This window comes from Argopecten irradians, chromosome 10, assembly GCF_041381155.1.
Source record: "Argopecten irradians isolate NY chromosome 10, Ai_NY, whole genome shotgun sequence".
Classification (NCBI taxonomy): Eukaryota; Metazoa; Mollusca; class Bivalvia; order Pectinida; family Pectinidae; genus Argopecten; species Argopecten irradians.
Window position 1 is genome coordinate 30,542,638 of NC_091143.1, and position 19,345 is coordinate 30,561,982.

The 19,345-nt window shown below is 35.8% G+C and overlaps 1 protein-coding gene and 1 long non-coding RNA gene across 2 annotated transcripts; one reads left to right on the forward strand and one right to left on the reverse strand.

Moving 5' to 3' along the window:
* The first annotated feature begins 2,195 nt into the window (after nt 1–2,195).
* LOC138333631 (uncharacterized) lies at nt 2,196–6,000 on the forward strand. Its single transcript, XR_011210006.1, has 3 exons — nt 2,196–2,355; nt 4,335–4,486; nt 5,823–6,000. It is a non-coding gene; the product is annotated as an uncharacterized lncRNA (long non-coding RNA).
* A 1,833-nt stretch (nt 6,001–7,833) lies between these two features.
* LOC138333632 (GPI ethanolamine phosphate transferase 3-like) lies at nt 7,834–19,270 on the reverse strand. Its single transcript, XM_069282129.1, has 6 exons — nt 18,421–19,270; nt 14,535–14,700; nt 14,053–14,205; nt 12,046–13,630; nt 10,464–10,843; nt 7,834–9,990 (listed from the first exon to the last, which is right to left on the reverse strand). Exons 1-6 carry the CDS (start codon nt 19,173–19,175, stop codon nt 9,787–9,789), a joined length of 3,243 nt encoding a protein of 1,080 aa, XP_069138230.1. The 5' UTR covers nt 19,176–19,270; the 3' UTR covers nt 7,834–9,786.
* Between the last annotated feature and the right edge of the window lie 75 nt (nt 19,271–19,345).

A 19,345-nucleotide genomic window follows, 5' to 3' on the forward strand; every position in this document is an offset into this window, starting at 1 on the left:
AGATAATTGTGTCGTCTTTAGTAGACCGGGTGCGTAGATTCGTTCTAGTTCCGAAAAATCAAAACAAACCGAGACCTTGAGTCGCGAGTTCGAATCCCATGTGGGGCAGCTATCGGGTAATAAATATAACTGTTGGTTGGTAATTTGATCCGGGTACTCTCTCTTTCCTCTACTACCAAACGTGACACGTCCTTACTTGAACCTGGCTTTTAATAGGACATTAAAGATGCCCCACCGCTGACAAATGGTATTTTTTCACTATCAAAATCAGGAGCAGACGATTCAGTTTTTACTTCAGATACAAAAATTAATTAATTTACACCATTACCACCATTGAAAAGTTTGAGCTTCTAATTTTACTTCAAGTTAAAAATATAAAAAAAAAACAATTAATTGTATCCCGGAAAAAATCCATGACACTATATCCTATATGGAATGAAGTACTGATTGCGCAGGCACCAAAGGCAAAATAAATTGTTTAAAATTATTATTTTTTTATTAATTAGACATATATTTACATGATTAAACACCAATTATTGTTCAAATGATGAATATCATTTATGTTCTGTCGGCGGTGGAGCATCTTTAAGCTAAACGAACCAAATAATCAAAATGGCTTTATTGAATCTAACATATCCCTCAACATGTTTTCCAATGATGAATTGTGGAAATATTCAAAGGGCAACCCCAGAAAAGCAACTTGCACACAATCGTTTTCACTAGTTTTCAGGAAAGGACAGTCCCAGTTTGCCTCGCGTCTTTAGTCAATGGAAGGGAAGTAACTCTCATAAGAACACAACACTAATTAGCTTCCAAAAAAGTTAAGAAGGCTACCATACAGCATTATTTATTAGGAAGCAATAATAGGAAAGCTTGACGAATTGTCCTGTTCACAGTTAGCTGTCATAGTCCTTATGACAATTCATTTTTGAAGATTGGTAATTTAAATGCTTTCACATTGATTGTAAAAAATAATCAACTTCATGATATTCATGAAAGGGCCACTAGGCTACCTTTCCGAAACAAAAAATAAAAGTCTCTAGCATTATTTTTGACCACATGGATATGAGAAACAGTTACAGTTTATATAGTTAAATGGACCGAGTGACCAGTTTTGGTCGTTTTAGAAATCTAGATAAAAAACGGTTAAAAATCATATTCTACATTGCATATTCATTCGTGTAAAGGCCTACTATATGTGGTGGAAAGCTCCCAGAGAAGAGGCTAAACATCACATTTCTAGCATAAAAACGTTTACCGTTGGAAAGAGTATTCTTTTCTTTTCAAAATCATTATACACAACTATACAAAGTGCCCTCAATAAGGGGATAGCATCCCCGTTTCAGCAAAATGGCACAAAAATAGCCCTCAATTGCGCTGTTGAAATTAACTGTGCCACTTTATTGATCTCTTTGGCATAATGGTTTGTGAAACGTAATCTTTGGAAATACGCGTGTAGATTATAAGACTCTTTTATATCTGTATACGAGCAATGTGGATATTGTATTCGAGGTCATACCATTTTTACAACATTTTGTGATCCCGATGGTAGAATATCCCTATCCTTCATATCCACATAGAGTAATTTACTCTAGACTCATACATCGACGTTTTTATTATAATTTAACAATTGCGTTTGTATGGTATCTTGCAATTTTGAAGAAAAGTTCGAAGAAAACCGCACCTGTATGTCAAGTCTCCGTTCAGGAAAATTGTGTTTTCTTTAATACAAACCCTATTGTTTGTGTTCTTTATAGTCATTCAAACCTGCATAAAAATAGCTGACACAGTATGAGTGCATTTCATAGGATAAACCAGTAACTCACGTACATTAGGTATATATGAGTGAAATAAATATATTGGCATTTAATCTGACCTATAGAAACTTTTGAAAACGGAAAATGTTCGATAGAGACAACAGGTCTGAATACACATTTAAATAGATTACATGTGTTCTTACTACACAAGAATTAAACTTGGTAGAATTTAGAAATGAAATACTGCATTAATTTGGCTGATATTTTAACTATTTTTTCCCAAAAATGAAAGCGTCAGTCAATTTCAAACGGACCTTCATTTGGAAATTGGGAAGTTTTGGTATTCTTAAATCTGAAAATGACTTTATGCAGGTTGACTTGTGTCTTTAAAACCAAGGGAGGTAATTATAAGCTGCGAGTAGTAGTGAACCGAACGCACCTGTAAAAATCTCTGTTGAACTAGCGCTTAAAAAAGCAAGATGTCGACCCAAACACGATTGCCAACCCCAAGTGGACGAAATAAGTTCATGCTCGGTCGAATTATAGCAATGGGTGAATATTTTGCAAGCAAACGAGGACAATTCATGATGCGCCACAGGTAACACATAATTCGATATACTATATACTCATATTTCACTGAATTCGGGGATAGTTTAAACTCCCGACCTTGATCTAGGTCATTCTACGCCTTGAATATAAGACCGGTTTTTATAACTATCGGCTAGAATTCTGAAGTAATTTATTTCAAATAAAACCGTGTGTGCAGATGAATTATTTTTAAGTACATGTACATTGTATGCCTAATGTGATATATTTGAGTATTTAATTGTGGAATGATAAACTTGACTTGGTATAACTTCAGCTGCAGACCTCTTGACAAGGATAACCATATACATGTACAGTCAGTTATTCTACAGGACTCAGGAGCTTGACGTTCTGTCAATAATATCAATGATTAATAAGTGGGAAGGATTTGTAACTATCTCTTTACATTAACAACTAAACACCACGCAAGACGCCTAGGAACCGTAGATACATGTCTTATAGAGTCAAAGCAAACCGTAATACATTTTACAATGTCTATTGAAATGTCAAAAATTTCCATTAAAAAATTACAACATTTCATACAATGACGGTCAGCTTCAGAAAGTAAGACCGTAACCCTTGCACAGGTCTGCAAGCTACATCAAAGGTTGCGCCAGCAGACATCAAAGAAAAATAAGTTGTCGCCCATAGTGACGTTCAGTGCACAAACACAACAACACTTGCGACATATTCATCCAAGACCCTGAGTGACTTATCCTTCTCATCCAGTCCTTGATAATATATAGAGTATGTATTTGTGTAACAGCTGGAGAGGAGAAAATGTAGAGGCCAGGCCGGGATTCGCACCCGGGATCTCCAAATACTTGCCGAATGCTCTACCAACTGAGCTATTACTAATTAACTACCTTGTCACAGATGGTCAACCCAGTCCAATCTTGCTACACTCCTCCTTCCTTTTTCAAAGTCTTTGCCTTCGAAGACATATGAGACCCTTATACAGGTAGTACACCATCATGGTTATTTAAATTGGGTGCCAATTTTGTAACAGTATCTAAGAAAATGTAGGGGCTAGGCCAGGAATGGATTGAAACCCGGGACCTTCAAACACAAGTCGAAGGCTCTACCTACTGAGCTTCACTCAAATCCTGCTACATATATATATATAAAAGTTACATAATAATTATATATATATATATATAATAGTAAATATCAAAGAAACACAATTTCTTGAAGGCGCCGGTATGTTTGGCTAAGCGATTGGGTGCTGTAGATTGTGAGTTCGAGGCCCGAATAGGGCACGAGTCAATAAATTGTCATGCTTTATTAAATTGTGTTTCTTTGATATTTTATATATTATTGTATAAAGAGTTGACATTATTTATTTGTATTATACTATACATTATTGACAGACTGTCAATTTCCTATGGTAAAACTATAATTCAGCTTTAATATGACTACTGTAGTAAAGATTGCAACTACCTGGTAAATTGAAATACTAGAAATTGTAACTTTCTTACAATACAAAGAAAACATGATCATGTATAATTTTATGACTTTTTTTTGAATGATAGAATTTTGTATTGCCATTAACTGGTACTCCAACTTATTTTTTCTCTGTTGATTTTTTTTTCCAAATGTAAAAGAAGGGATATGTTACAGAACTAATTCAGTTCATATGATTAGAGTTTAATTTTTTCAGTCTTTGTCTTCCTGGTTGTTCTATTATTCCTCATTATGTTCTTGCTTAATCATGTAAATGTATAATAAATTCATTAAATTCAAGGTAGTTTTCATATACAGTACTGTTTTGTTACAGGACAGAGGAGAGGGGGGGGTCATTTTCAAGAATTTCACAATTCTTATTTAAGGGACCATTAAGAAATACTGAAACATAGAGGTCAAACCATATGACAAAAGGGCCCCTCCAAAACATAGGGACTACAAAATGATCCCTGTTGTTCTGTATGCAAGTTAAACCAAGTACATCTATTTTATAATATTATTGATATATATATTTTGTTTCTCTTTCAGTGCTGGATCGGCAATCAGATATGGAGGTACAGCATTGGCGATGCTGATATTCTTATGTAACTTCAAACCAATCCTAGGCCGTATCCCATACATCAAACAATCATATGAATTACCTAAAAAGGGTGAATGATGTAGTATGATGATTAAACAAGGTAATTTAAACCATCAGTACTTAAACACATGTTTTGGTCATTGCAAACTATTCTATATTTGTATAATACAGAGTTTAATATCTGCACTTGCGGCATACTTTAGCAAGTAAAATGTCCAAAATATGACTATACCATCAGAAAGAACAGGTCAAAATATGTTAATATCAATCATTAATTTCTTCATAAGGGGATTACTAAATAGACTTTCATGAGGTTAAAAGTTTAAACATGTGAAATTACACCTATAGGAATTTTAAGAAAATGGCAAATATGTTGCGTGTACATGTATGTATTGATTGTTACGACATGTGTTTGCGATTGTAACATCATAATTCTCGGAGGAAACGATGCGAATTGCACTCACAAAATAATGAAGTCACATTAGATAACTACCCGCAAGGGAGCTAACTCAAATAAAGAATATAATATATATGTAAAGTTCTGGCTAAAAATTAATCTATCATTACATGCAAAGTTGTGCACTCATTTTATAGATATATCTGATACAGATGAAAGCATTACCAGGTAGTTGTCAAATCAAGTCCATTGTCTAAGTCTATGGAACTTATATGGTCACAGGAAACTTATTGGCAAAGCACAGGCTTCTGTACTTGCAATTGCTATTTGCAAGAAGATGTCCCAGAGTAGCAAATGGGAAAATATGCAATTGTTCCTTTTAGCAAGTATAAATTGATTTTAATGGAAACTATTAAGAGGCACCACTTGTTAAAAAGAGCAAGTGCAGATTTCTCCACATTTACAGTAATGTTGATATATTATACAATAAATAATATTGTTTATAACAAAATTAAAATGTGAATATGGAGATTTAATTATAAGTATAAAGATATTTTTAGCGAATTCAAATTTACAGCACTTGCTATTTTATGAAAGTGACTTCGAATGTTAAATGCAAGGTCTGAAACAATACTTGCATTGTAATATTGTTTTCCTAATTCTTGACTGTAATTAAGTTAAAATATTGAAAGTCAAATTATCATTCCTGAGAGGTCAAAACTAGATGCTATGTTATCTACACTCCAAGAGTCAAAAACATTCATTGGTTTATTGGGGGATGCTCTGAGTGTGAGCCTAACTAGAGATGTATAGAAAGACAATACTTTTCTGAACTATAGGTTTTTAAAAAGTATAAATTTTGATATTAACTTTCCTCTTCCTTAGATACCATTGACTACAGCAATGGTTATTGATTGACATAATAAACGTAGCTATAAATAATCTAAGATTAGTCTGCTTTAGGTTATATGAGAAGAGTATTTGTACACACTTAGTACTTTTGATGCAAAATGAACAACTTAATTTTTCTGTTTTGCAGATTTGTGTTACCAACTTATCATGGAATTCAGTCAGAGAAGGAATTGCTACCTATTGGACATTAGAGACCACCTTAGATAAATCCGCTAAATGTTTCTGAACTCTGGAACTGTATTTTGTGAATTGTTTTCAATGTTTATTTAAATCATAACAGTGTATTAAAGATGCCATGATTGATACACTAAGAATTTTGATTTTTAATTTGTCTCATGAAAGAAGGTCAAGGTAATGTATTTGAACAACTTTTTCATTCTTCAGTACTTTATGGCTGCATCTTATTTTATGTGAACAGCTTTTATTATTATAACACCACTCTATACATTCTCGATACTCCAGGGGTTCCGATCACTTACGATCTCTACACCCCTGGACTATCTCATATTGAAGTTGAAGACAGCTCAGCGGAAAACATTTGACCAGTCACAGGCTAGCAAAGATTTCCTTTGAAGACTACAGAGAGAGCGACATCTAACATCAAAGCCACACAGTCGACCACAGTGTACCGTTATACGGTTCTTTTGATTTACATCAAATGACTAAATTACCTGTTCTGTTCTGTTGCCTCCAGTTTAACTATGAGATAGTCCAGGGGTGTAGAGATCGTAAGTGATCGGAACCTCTTGAATATCGAGGATGCACTCTATATCAAACCAGTTAATATCACTCTTGTCTTATGGTTTGGTAAATTTTTAGAGTCTATTAGCTATAAAGCATTCAAAAACTTTTTTAACATTTTTTCTCAAAGACAAAAAAAAATCCTTTCAATGTACAAGATTAAATTTCTAGTGATCATTATATGCTGTATTTGACCCAATAAGTACTCAGGGCAGTTAAGAAAATATATGAAGGGCGCATACAGTTAATAGCATCAGAATTGTGCTAATATTTCACAACATTAATGCAAAGATGAGCCATTAAGAAATCAAATAGATAAATCTTTCAGATTTCCATAGTTTCAGGCTGTATATATGTCAATGTAAGTAAAGTTGAGGCCTCAAAAAGAGAGTAGCTCTTAAATTATCAGGTGGGGCGCTTATTATGTCAAATACAATTATACATTAGTGATTATATTATGGTTGAAAACAATCAAATGTTTTAAACTTTTTGAAGACACACTTACCATCATCTTCGATATTCCAGGGCTTCTGATCTCTACACCTCGGGACTATCTCATAGTAAAATTAGAGGCAACAGGACAGATTGGGAAATTCAGTCCTTTGATGTACCTTTAACTGACTGACTATACCTACATCTTGTTTGGGTTTATAACTTATATCGGCAATATCCAAGATGCCTTGTTCAGCAGCAACTGCTGCTTGGAAAAAGTTACAATGAACTGATTTTGATACAATGTTCTCGAAAACTGATGATTAACCTGAGCGACATTAATTATCTGTTTTTTGAAAGGATCGTCACTTTATCAGAATGCACTGTTTGCATGATTTGAGGTATACCCATCTTCGACACTCCAGGGGTTACTATCAACGATGCTATATCCATCCTGGACTATCTCATAGTAAAACTAGAGGCAACAGAAGACTCATGTTATTTAATACTTTTATGTATATCAAAGGAATTTTATAACAGTACGCTGCGGTTGACAGTGTTGCTTTGAAATTGGGCGTCTCTCTCTCCGTTATCTTCAAAGGAAGTCTCTTTTGGCCTGTAATTGATCAGTTTTTTTTCTCCTGAACTGCCTGCAAATTTATTATGAGATAGTCCATGGTGGATATGATGTCAATCAGTGAAAGTGACCCCTGGAGTATTGAGGATGAAGTATACCCTATATTAGGTTTAATCTAAATTATTTTGTGTTCTTTTGGAATTTTCTGTCAATATTTTACACATTAGTCAATAGTCATACGATTATCATGAAAAAATCCATAAATATATGCATATTGGGCCTTCAATATTTGGATGTTAGAAAAGATGACACGAAAACGATGATAATAGCTTGGACAACAGATCATTTGTAATAGATAACAAGGACACGAAAAAGCTTCTTCATTGATTAGGTGAATGCATCACAAACACACATTAAAGGTATCAAAATATTTTAATACAAAATTTTGGCAAATTATAATCACCTCCCTTTGAAATGTCTGTTCCTATGTTAATGATAACTTGATGAGAATTGGTATACAAAACTAGCAACAAATTGAGTTCCAACAAGAAAACTTATCTTACAGAAATGAAATTGTTTTAAAGCTTAACAGAACATAAGAATGACTTGTACGTAGACAATGATACTTGGTGATGTGATAAACCAATCTATTGGTTAACTGCTGTTTGTCCTCTTTTGTGAACAGCTATAGGGTCATTGTAGGATTATCAGACTTTGACAGATGAAAGTCTGAGTACTTAGAGGAAAAGCACCAACTGTAAGTGTCAATAAGTCCTGCCCACCATGACTTAAACCTTGTGGTCCAAAGATCCATGGACTATAATGCTAAGTGAGAAGGATTCGGACTCTCTTTACATTACTAAACATCACATGAGACGCCTATGAACCAGGAATAAAAACCATTTTTCTCAACAAATACTAGTCTTATCGAGTCAACGAAACACCAATGTAAAGTTTATTAAATTTCACAACGTTTATAACTTGTTTTAAGGACGGAAGATCTAGAGGATATGTCTTAAATTTTTGTTAAAAAAATACGACAGCTCATGAAATGACGGCCCGTCCAGAAAGTAAGATGGTAACCCTCGCACCCCCAAGCTACATCAAAGGCTGCACCGTCGGATATCAAAGGAAAATCAATCATCGCCCAACGTCAATGTCAGTGCACAAACACAAAAGCTCCTGCCTTGTACTCCCCCAAAACCCAGTGTGACTTATCCTTCTCATATACGTCCTTGGCTAGGTGTGGGTAAAATTTTATAGACATTTTAACCACTCGATCACCATGGCAAAAACAAATAACTTGATGCACTATGCAAGATTTTCCCTCATACTTGAGTGTTTCTGAAATCATCACATGTTCGAGTAAAGGTATTGGGTTTTAAGTGAGTAAAGATGAAAGTCTGAGTACTTAGAGGAAAAGCACCAACTGTAAGTGTCAATAAGTCCTGCCCACCATGACTTAAACCTTGTGGTCCAAAGATCCATGGACTATAATGCTAAGTGAGAAGGATTCGGACTCTCTTTACATTACTAAACATCACATGAGACGCCTATGAACCAGGAATAAAAACCATTTTTCTCAACAAATACTAGTCTTATCGAGTCAACGAAACACCAATGTAAAGTTTATTAAATTTCACAACGTTTATAACTTGTTTTAAGGACGGAAGATCTAGAGGATATGTCTTAAATTTTTGTTAAAAAAATACGACAGCTCATGAAATGACGGCCCGTCCAGAAAGTAAGATGGTAACCCTCGCACCCCCAAGCTACATCAAAGGCTGCACCGTCGGATATCAAAGGAAAATCAATCATCGCCCAACGTCAATGTCAGTGCACAAACACAAAAGCTCCTGCCTTGTACTCCCCCAAAACCCAGTGTGACTTATCCTTCTCATATACGTCCTTGGCTAGGTGTGGGTAAAATTTTATAGACATTTTAACCACTCGATCACCATGGCAAAAACAAATAACTTGATGCACTATGCAAGATTTTCCCTCATACTTGAGTGTTTCTGAAATCATCACATGTTCGAGTAAAGGTATTGGGTTTTAAGTGAGTGATTTTAAAAAGTAGCAATTTTTGTAAATGAGTTACTAGGATTATGTCATATTGCACCAACTTAGTGTCCAGAAATATTCATAGAAAACATTTCAAAAATATATTTTCTGCTTTTAGTAGACGGATTTGATAAAATGATTTTTTACCAAATTGTGATTTTTAAAATAATGACAAGTAAAATACCTTACAATATTAACCGAGGTACAATATATAGCAAGTGACATGAACACATATTTGGTGTAAACTATTGGGTTTGAAGCCTGGTTGTAGATAAGGCTAATCTTGGTTCTGTTTTGGCTCTAGTACTTTAACCCAAGAAGCAAGAGTTTGGTTAATTCTGACGACAAATAGAAACATCAATAGGCACATTCCCAGCACACTGAAGCACGATACAGCCTCAAACACAAAACGAGGAGCAAAGATCTTCCACACCATTAGATGTCTGCGATGAATCCCTGCTGCACACACTGCTCCCAGTACCTGAAAAAGAAAATAGAAGATTGTTAAAATTAAATATTTTTATTTGGTCAGTAATATGGTGTTTAACTAACCTGAGAGAATGAGTTTAACCAACCTGGTGAATCTAAAATAAGGACCTTTGGCTACCATACGCTCTCAGTTATTACTTATTCTACCAGGTTAGTACAACACCATATGAACCATAGCTGAATTATACCCTGAGGTACACAATGTATATACCTGGTAACAAATGATCAATGACATAGATACCTGACCTAATATAATCAATGAATTGAACTGATCATACAGTGAACTTTTCCCCCAAATATCACCTTCTAAAAGAAGGAGACAAAATATCTTGACTTGTACCTAGTGTGACAGTTGCCAGATCAGTGGTTTTATTGGGTACTTCTGCTTTCCTCTAACATCTACACCTAGCGCATCTTTAAAATGACCATGACAGCAGGACATTAGACTAGGCAAACCAAACCTACCTTGATACCACTAAAAAGTGTAAGACAGGTAAACAGCTGAAACATCCTCTTCTTCAATAGCTCCTCATCTTCAAACAATGCAAAATCTCCCTTAGATGTCCTGTCCACTTCAGTATTGGTCATCAAGGCTGTAAAGGTACTCTTGACCATTGGCCAGAACACCCAAAGTGGTGCAAGGACCCCGAGTAGGACATGAGCTGCAAAGGTGTTGAGATATATTAATGCAGCAGGAAGGGCGTAGTATTGGAAGTCTCCATGGAAACCGACAAAGGCAGCCTCAAATCTGATGGCTGGGACAGTAGCCTGGTGGCCAGTTGTGTAGAAGTAAAAACTTGAGAGGACGGTATGGAACACAACGGCACTGATCAAATCCCAGGTGGCTGAAAATAAAAAGACAAAAAAAACTAATTATATGTGTCTATGTTTCAAAAGAAATCATTACATCATTAAATTCTTTATGATACACCTTTACTAATTTATATAATCAAATCAGAAAAAATTACTGTAATGTTTGTTTAATTTTCATTTAAATGTAAAAGGAAACAATATCCACTTTAATGTTTTTACAGCAAGTACCTAACAAGAATTCCACGAAAGTGGATATGTCGCCTGCACAGCAGTTAAAAAACATCACAAAAAATAGTTTTTACAGTAGAAAATATTGTTAAAGGGCCACTACCTTTCCGAAACGGCTTTTAATTTTTAAAATAGGAATGTAAAACGAGATCAATAATTTTGTAGAGTCGCAGAAGTTATTAACTATACGTTTACAAGCAAACTTATCATCGCCTTCAGAACTATTTAATTAGAATAAAAAAAATGTTAATTTTCATAACGCGGGTCGTTTTATGTTTCCCGCCGTCGTCCTAAATGCCGCGTGGTAGTTGACTATCACTGCGCCAGATGACAAAACAGCGAAATTAATCTCCACTGTTATCGTACATTAGACAGGAAATCTTGCATATTTTTGGTGTTGTAACCTCATCTTAAGCCATCGATATATATTTTCTTTTGTTATTAATGTTTTTAAGAAACCTTTAAATTTTGCTCCGGAAAGGTAGTGGGCCTTTAATAATTAGGTGAAGTTATCAAGTTCCGTAACTCTTGCAAATATTGACGGATTTTGACCAGTATCGAAACCCATAGGAGATCTCATTGATATCAAGCAATGTACCATGTTTGGTTAAAATTGGATAAATATATTAATGTTATTGCACATAAACAAAGAAATTATCTGTTTTGACAATTTCATAGTCCCGTAACTCTTGTAAATATTAACAGATTTTGACCAGTATCAAGCAATAAACCAAATTTTGTTTAAATCGGACCATAAATAGCACGGAAACCTTTTACCGGAATCCGACACCGACATAGTGATACCTTTGTGTTGCAGGCCGCTGGCGACACAAAAATGAACGTTAATTATTCTAAAAAAATGCTCCAAAGAATTCTTAAACTATTTGTATTAAAAGGAGCAGTATAGAAAAGGAAACAGTATCAAAATAAAAGTACAAGTCAGATTTACTGTTTTGACAATCACTGATCAATTGATCAAAGAAAATATATAATTTTAAAAGATTACCGTCTTGAACATCCCTTGTAGCGGTGATAACATATGCTGTATACAACTCCAAAGAGAAATACATAGTCAGTGTCAGTAAGAACATGCTGGGAGCCACTCCGTCACCTAGCAACATGGACAGTAGGACGGTAACTACGGCCGCCAGACATATGACGGAGGCAGTGAACACCGTGGCCAGGCCGTACACCATCGGAGGCTGCTCCTCTTGCTGATGGAGATTCTGTTTGACTTTATTATAGAGCTGAGGAATGATGTTTCCATCTTTGTTTGCGATGATTGAGTTTTTGTTCCGTCGAATTAGATGGATGGTCAATGGTTTGATGAAAACTATGACTAGCGATATTACAGAGAGGATATGCACAGACTTAGGCAAGAAGGTCTGCTGCCAGACAGGCAGAGAATCCAGGACTTTCTGAGGTAGGGCATAGAGAGCCCAATGTAGCCCACAGCAACATGTACTTACAGGCAGTAAGTATCTTACACACACAACACTCCCGGACAATCCGTTCAGGTTTCCAAAACGGAACAGTAACCTCCTTGTGAGAAAAACAGTTAAAACTAAACATCCAACACTGAAAAAATATCGTAAGTTACGCAGGTGTTCTAAATCGTCAATGAGGCCGGACAGTGGACGCAAAAACAAGGATAACTCACAAGTATGTTGTTCTTCTCGACAAGCTTTAAAGTTCATCGACAGTCGAAGGCACACACAGATCACAGCTGTAATAGCGATAGTTATCATACAGGGATGAGTAAGTATCAACATTATATCAAAAGGTTTTTGTTTTTTGTGCTTTTGTTTTGCATCTGTTGGACCCGTGTCATATTTCTTTAAAGTTTGAGATATTACTTTGATGGAGTTTATCACTACTAATGTTTGTGTAAGAAAAAGAAGTATGGTGTCTTCATAGACTACAAAACTGTTACTGAAAAATGATAAGAAACATATCAAGCACACTATAGCATTACATGTAAATGTCATCCATGGAAATGTTTTCTCTTTCTTCTCATTAACCATGAGATCCGAAATCAATTTTGGCGTTTTCGGTGAGAATTTAATATTAACGATAATGAGTACGACGATGTTGATAATCCCTAACAAAAACACCATGAAGGAGCTGAGAGTTTCGCCCACAAAGAAGCAGTGAAATCCAGCGTACACCATGTAAACCAAGCAGAATAGGATCACCACGATTACAGTACTAGGCACTTCAAACTTCTTCCAAAACGACAGCTGGACGAAATAAAGATTAATGAGGATAGTCACAATCAATGACATAATTCCAATGGTGATGGAAACGAGGTCAAACTTTGCCCAGATTCCCTGACATATTGTCTTGACCTGCGACGTGTAGGAATTGTAGACCTGTTGGAGTTCCTCAAGCTGACGGACCATGTGCTGGTTCTCTCCCGATTTCACCATGGCTGTGACTAAAGCCTGAAGGTTCTGTTCTGCTTTAGTCAGCATACTGTCAAGTTCATAGTACTTTTTGATAGGAAAGTCTGTAGACACCTGAGCGTAGGCCTGTAGATACAAACTTATCTGGATAGCATTCAGACGCATGGCTTTTACAGCATGGAATGCCTACAAACAGAAAATTTTGAAAATCAAGAAGTGATTTCAATAATATTCCAGAGATATTGGATGTTTTATCTTGAGAATATATTGAAGCATTTTGGAGATGCATGAACATGGTATACTTTTTCTAAATCATTGAGACAATTTGTTTGTCAGATATATGTGTGTGATTTTTTTTTTAACAGTATTTTACCTAGTATATGAAATTCTTGAACAGTTAGACACATGTTGGGTCTGTGCATTTATCTGTGTGGGACAAAAAGTTGTGTAAGATATGTTTACCTGCATTTGGTTTGTGTAACTTACCTGTGTGGGATTTGTGTATTTGAGAGTTACATTTTGTATTCATTTGCTTCAGCCAGAAATTTGAAATTACAAACCATCAATATGCTATTCCTGTATCTGCATGTCTGGGATTGAAGATTTACCTGTTTGAGTTTACTGGTACTTGTTTCCCACCAGGGACAGTGGTTAAAGAGATCGGTGATGATCTGTCCCAAGTTGGAGAAAGGAATTGGCACTCCCATCAGAAGAGCTAGTGTGGGTACAAAATCGGTCTGAGCTATTGTCTCGTGAACATCCTACAATAAAATCAGTATCACTTGTAAAGATGAAACCTAAAAGACTGAATTCCAGATATTATGTATATATACTGTAAAAACTGCCACAGCAACCACCACTGCATAAAGACCACCTGCTTAACTTTTTGGTCCCAAATAGTCAAATAATAAATTATTTTTCTCAAATGAAGTTTTAATTATTTCTATTTACAATAAACAATTTTTCATAAGTTGTGTTTTAAATTTGGTTTCATTGTTTGATGAGAACGGGTGGATTTCCATTTGCTTATGACAAAATGTACTTATGGCATTATTTATAACATAAAATATTGAAGTGAAAACAAACTAACCATCTTAGATGATGTAGAAGGGGAGGTAATTTGTGCTGGACTGTAGATAAATAATCCGGCCTCCAGCTCATCATGACTGTCACCCCCATGGTCTCCGGTGGATGTCATACCGTGATCCCCCATCACAAACAGAATAGTATCATCCTTCATACGACTCGTAATGTTGCTAAAATAAACAAAAAAAGAAAAATATATAACATTCAGGAATAGAAAAATACTAAAGTTAACATTTTCTTTTAAATTCCAAATCATGAGTTGAATACCCGACAGAAAACAATGAGAAGTCATTTGTGTTTTAATAATTTGATTTCATATGTTACACTCATTTCAATAGGTTAGATCTTAGAGTTTATTGTTCCATAGACCGAAAGAATTGTATGTCATGTATTATGAGGTCATACATAAAAAAACAGTTTTGCTGGGATTTTTAAAAGCGGCACTGTCATTGGCAAAACTGAATTATTGGATAAGCTATCACTGCGCCACAACTCAATTTGTTTTATTGTAAAGCAAAGTAAACTTATGGAAATTTATGCCTAATTATTACCCGAGTGAGTTATCTGAATTAAATTATAAGCATTATTCTCAATATTTATTTGGGTTATGAAGTCATAGAGAAAAAACGGATGGACATTCTTTTCACGCTTTGCGTCCATGAAAAATGTCGGTTTTTTGTCTTTATTGAGAATAATGCTTAAATATTTCTGCTATAAACAGTACTGAATACAAGAGGCCCATGGGCCTTAACGGTCACCTGAGTTAGAATATATAATGAAACAAATAATAAAACAAATTAAAGACATATAAACACTATATGCTGGGCCTTGAAGTTGGTCAGTGATTTATAAATTTGACCTTTTTAGACTATGAAGAGTATTTGCTTCCATCAAACCTGTGAACTTAGAGGTATTTTTTGAAATTTTAATCAATTTGACCCTGTTTGGTCCTGCCCCTCTGGTCCCCCAGGGGGTCATCGAGGACGGATATGGATGTTAAAATGCTATATCTTAGGCTAATAATTCTAATCAAGTTTGACTAATTTCCTACGAAAATTGGGCAAATAATGTTCACAAATATGTTTTTCCTTATAAACTAAAGTAAACTTGACCCCTCCCCAGGGGGTAACGTAAGACCCCAAGGTCATATAATTCACAGTTTTTATAAAACACCTGAAGACCTTTCCATCTATAATTATTTGATTCTACTACAGTGGAACCTCCCGAAACCGATCATGATCTGTGCATATAATTTCGGTCGGTTTAGAGAGGGTTCGGTTTGGAGAAGTGAACCGAATACCGATCATTACGATCCGAATTTAATCGATCGGAAGTCGTTTTTAAACTAGTGTACCGCATGTATGGCTAGTGTTCGTTAAAACCGACCGATATTAATTGTTAATGTAAATGTTACCACAAAAGAGAGAATCATACGTTTAAAAGGAATGGATTACAACAATCTTGACTTTGTTACCGCTTATAAACGTAGTTTAGTTAGTTAGTTGCGTGAATGTTCTTGGGGATGTTCTCGTCTGCACTAACCTACAGTTTACATACGGCCGATCGCTTCCGGTTACGTCAAGAATCAAATTATATGGTCTAAGTACACGATGATCAGTCGATGCCGGTCATTATATGACATAGTCGTTTTCTAAAACAATACATGGCTTCGGCTTCTTCATACAGATAATTTACGTTATCCGACGACTACATAAGTAAATAAAAAACCTGTGTGATTTGAATACGAAACTTTCTCTTTATTACTAGCTCTGCTTGTTTTCCCACAGTAAACAAACCGCGTGCACGTGGTAGACCTTCGTTAAATATCTAAACAATAGACATTATTAAATAATTACACCCCCATCTCGGGTATAATTACCGTGTACCTATAACCTTCACATCTGTATACATGCCCCAGGACATGGCATGCGACAACTATGGTACAGGTACGTGTGTATTTCACGGTCGGTTGATCAGACCTCAATGCAATCTATCGGTGTCGCTCAGGTAAGGCCGGTTTTCAGAAGTGTATTTTAGTTACATTTGACTATTTCGATCTCGAAATCGGTCCGGTATTCGAAATTGGGAGGGATCGGTTTTGGGAAGTTTTATATACCATTAATAAAGAAGAATTAATTCCGTACATGACATCCATGTTCGGTTTCTAGAGGTGATCGGTTTTGAGAAGGTTTGGTTTTGGGAAGTTCCACTGTATATCCAGAATTTTAGAAGATTTTTGAAGTTTTAGCCTATTTGACCCTTTTTTAGCCCCGCCCCTCTACCCCCAGGGGGTCGGCCAGGACCAATGTGGATATGATATTAAAATGCTATCTCAGGCTAATAATTCTAACCAAGTTTGACTCATTTCCTATGAAAATTCAGCAAAAAATGCTCATTAATGTGTTTTTCCTATATAAACTATAGTAAACTTGACCCCCTCCCCAAGGGGAAACAGGAGATCCCAGGGTCATATAATTTACAATTTTTATAAACAAACTTTAAGACCTTTTTATCTATAAAGTGTATTTGATTATACCATTTCCAGAATTTTAAAAGAATATTTTTGAAGTTTTAGCCTATTTGACCTTTTTTGGCCCCGCCCCTCTGCCCCCAGGAGGTCGGCCAGGACCAATATGGATATGATATTAAAATGCTATCTCAGCCTAATAATTCTAACCAAGTTTGACTCGTTTCAAATGAAAATTGAGCAAAAAATGCTCATAAATGTGTTTTCCCTATATAAACTATAGTAAACTTGACCCCCTCCCCAGGGGGAAATGTGAGACCCCAGGGTCATATAATTCACAATTTTTGTAAAGGACCTTAAGACCTTTCTATTTATGAAAAGTATTTGTTTCTACCATTTCCAGAATTTCAGAAGAAGATTTTTGAAGTTTTAGCCTATTTGACCCCTTTTGACCCCGCCCCTAAGGCCCCTGGGGGTCAGTCATAGAAAATTTGTTAATAGGATTAAATGGCCATCTCATACTGATAATTCTGACAATATTTGACTCATTTCCTATTACAAATGACCAAATAATGCGCAAAAAAGAGTTTTCTCAATATAAAATATAGTAAACTTAACCCCCTCCCCAGGGGGAAACTAGAGACCCCAGGGTCATATAATTCACAATTTTTGTAAAGGACCTTAAGACCTTTCTATCTATGAAGAGTATTTGATTCTACCACATCTGTGAGTAGAGAAGAAGATTTTTGAAATTTTACTCAATTTTACCCCTTTTGGCCCCTCCCACAGCCCCCTGGGGGGTGGGGACCATATAATTCACAATTTTGATTGGCCTTATGCCTTAGAAGGTTTGTGCAAAATTTCATTGAAATTGCTTCAGCAGTTTTGGAGAAGAAGTCGAAAATGTAAATTGTTTACGGACATACGACGCACGACGGACGACGCACGACGCACGACGACGGACAAAAGGCGATTAGAATAGGTCACTTGAGACTTCGTCTCAGGTGACCTAAAAAGCCATTCCAAAAGATTCTGAGATACTGTGAGTGGTGCATGACAGCATGGTTGAAACATGAGAATTGCAGTGTAAAGGACAGCATGGTTGAAACATGCATGATCAGTACAGTACCTATAGTAAGAGTACCATGGTGGCATCATGCTGAATCTAGGCTTAAGGACAGCATGGCTTGCAGCATGACTCCAGCATGGTCTTCCATATATCACTATGCTGCACTGCAATACAAGCTGCAACCATGTTTCTATTTTATATATTCATCTATTTATTACATGACACATTGGTTAAGGATATTTCAGTATTTGAGTATAATACCTCCGAGGGTCAATTTAATGACATCTCATTCTCTTGAGATTCTCCCCAGACTTGGCATTTCAATTTACTTTGAAAATAAATACTTATTTGTACCTAATGACACCATTCATCTGTGTCAACTTGTCTGCCATGGCTGGATGATCTGGTCCATAGCGATGACCACAATGATCCACTCCAAGAAAATGAGCGATTGTTACGGTCCAGTCCTTCTTGTTCAACTGGCCATACAAGTGCTTCAAGATGCCATCGTCAACTGTATGGAGATCCTTCACGTTAAATGAAGGGAACGGGTAGGCTTTCTGGAATCTTCCAGGAAATAGACTCAACCATGTATCGTCTCCAAGAAACTTGATGACCTTTCCTTGTTTTACCAACTGGTCAATGACATTATCTTCTTTGATCTCAGAACTTGCAAAATTTGCTCCTGCATCAACAAATGTTGGCAGACTTCCTGTTGTCAATCCTTTCAATCGTTGGAATGTCGTTGTTGGAGGGTCGGCAATGAATTTGTACAACTTAGACTGGGTTGGTTTATTCTGCAATAATGTTTTAATTATTGGCAGTTTATTTTTATATGGAATATCCTTTTCTAAAGTATTGTCATATTTCATAAAGTCAAATCTAAGTGCATCTATAACTACTATTATGGCTTTGTTGTACCGACTGTGCATCCAGCATCCCTGTTGACCATGATGGTCTGTGGATAACGAAAAATCCACAACACAAGAACTGTTCTGGTCGACAACAACTCTTTTCAAAAGGAAGCCCTTAGCAAAAATAAACAAGCTACATGTGTACATAAATGCTAGAAATATTAGAAGTAAGAAATATTTGATGAATAGCCCCATCTTTTCGTTTCTCTTGTTCTTTTATACCGCTAGTTCACCTCTGGCTGTCACATTTTTACGGATAACATTTTTTTACCGGCAAATTCGTTTCTAATATTACCATGCCATTTCCGGATCCGCCTATATTCTAAACGTAAATCGTTTTCCGTACTTTTTACCGAATTTCGCAT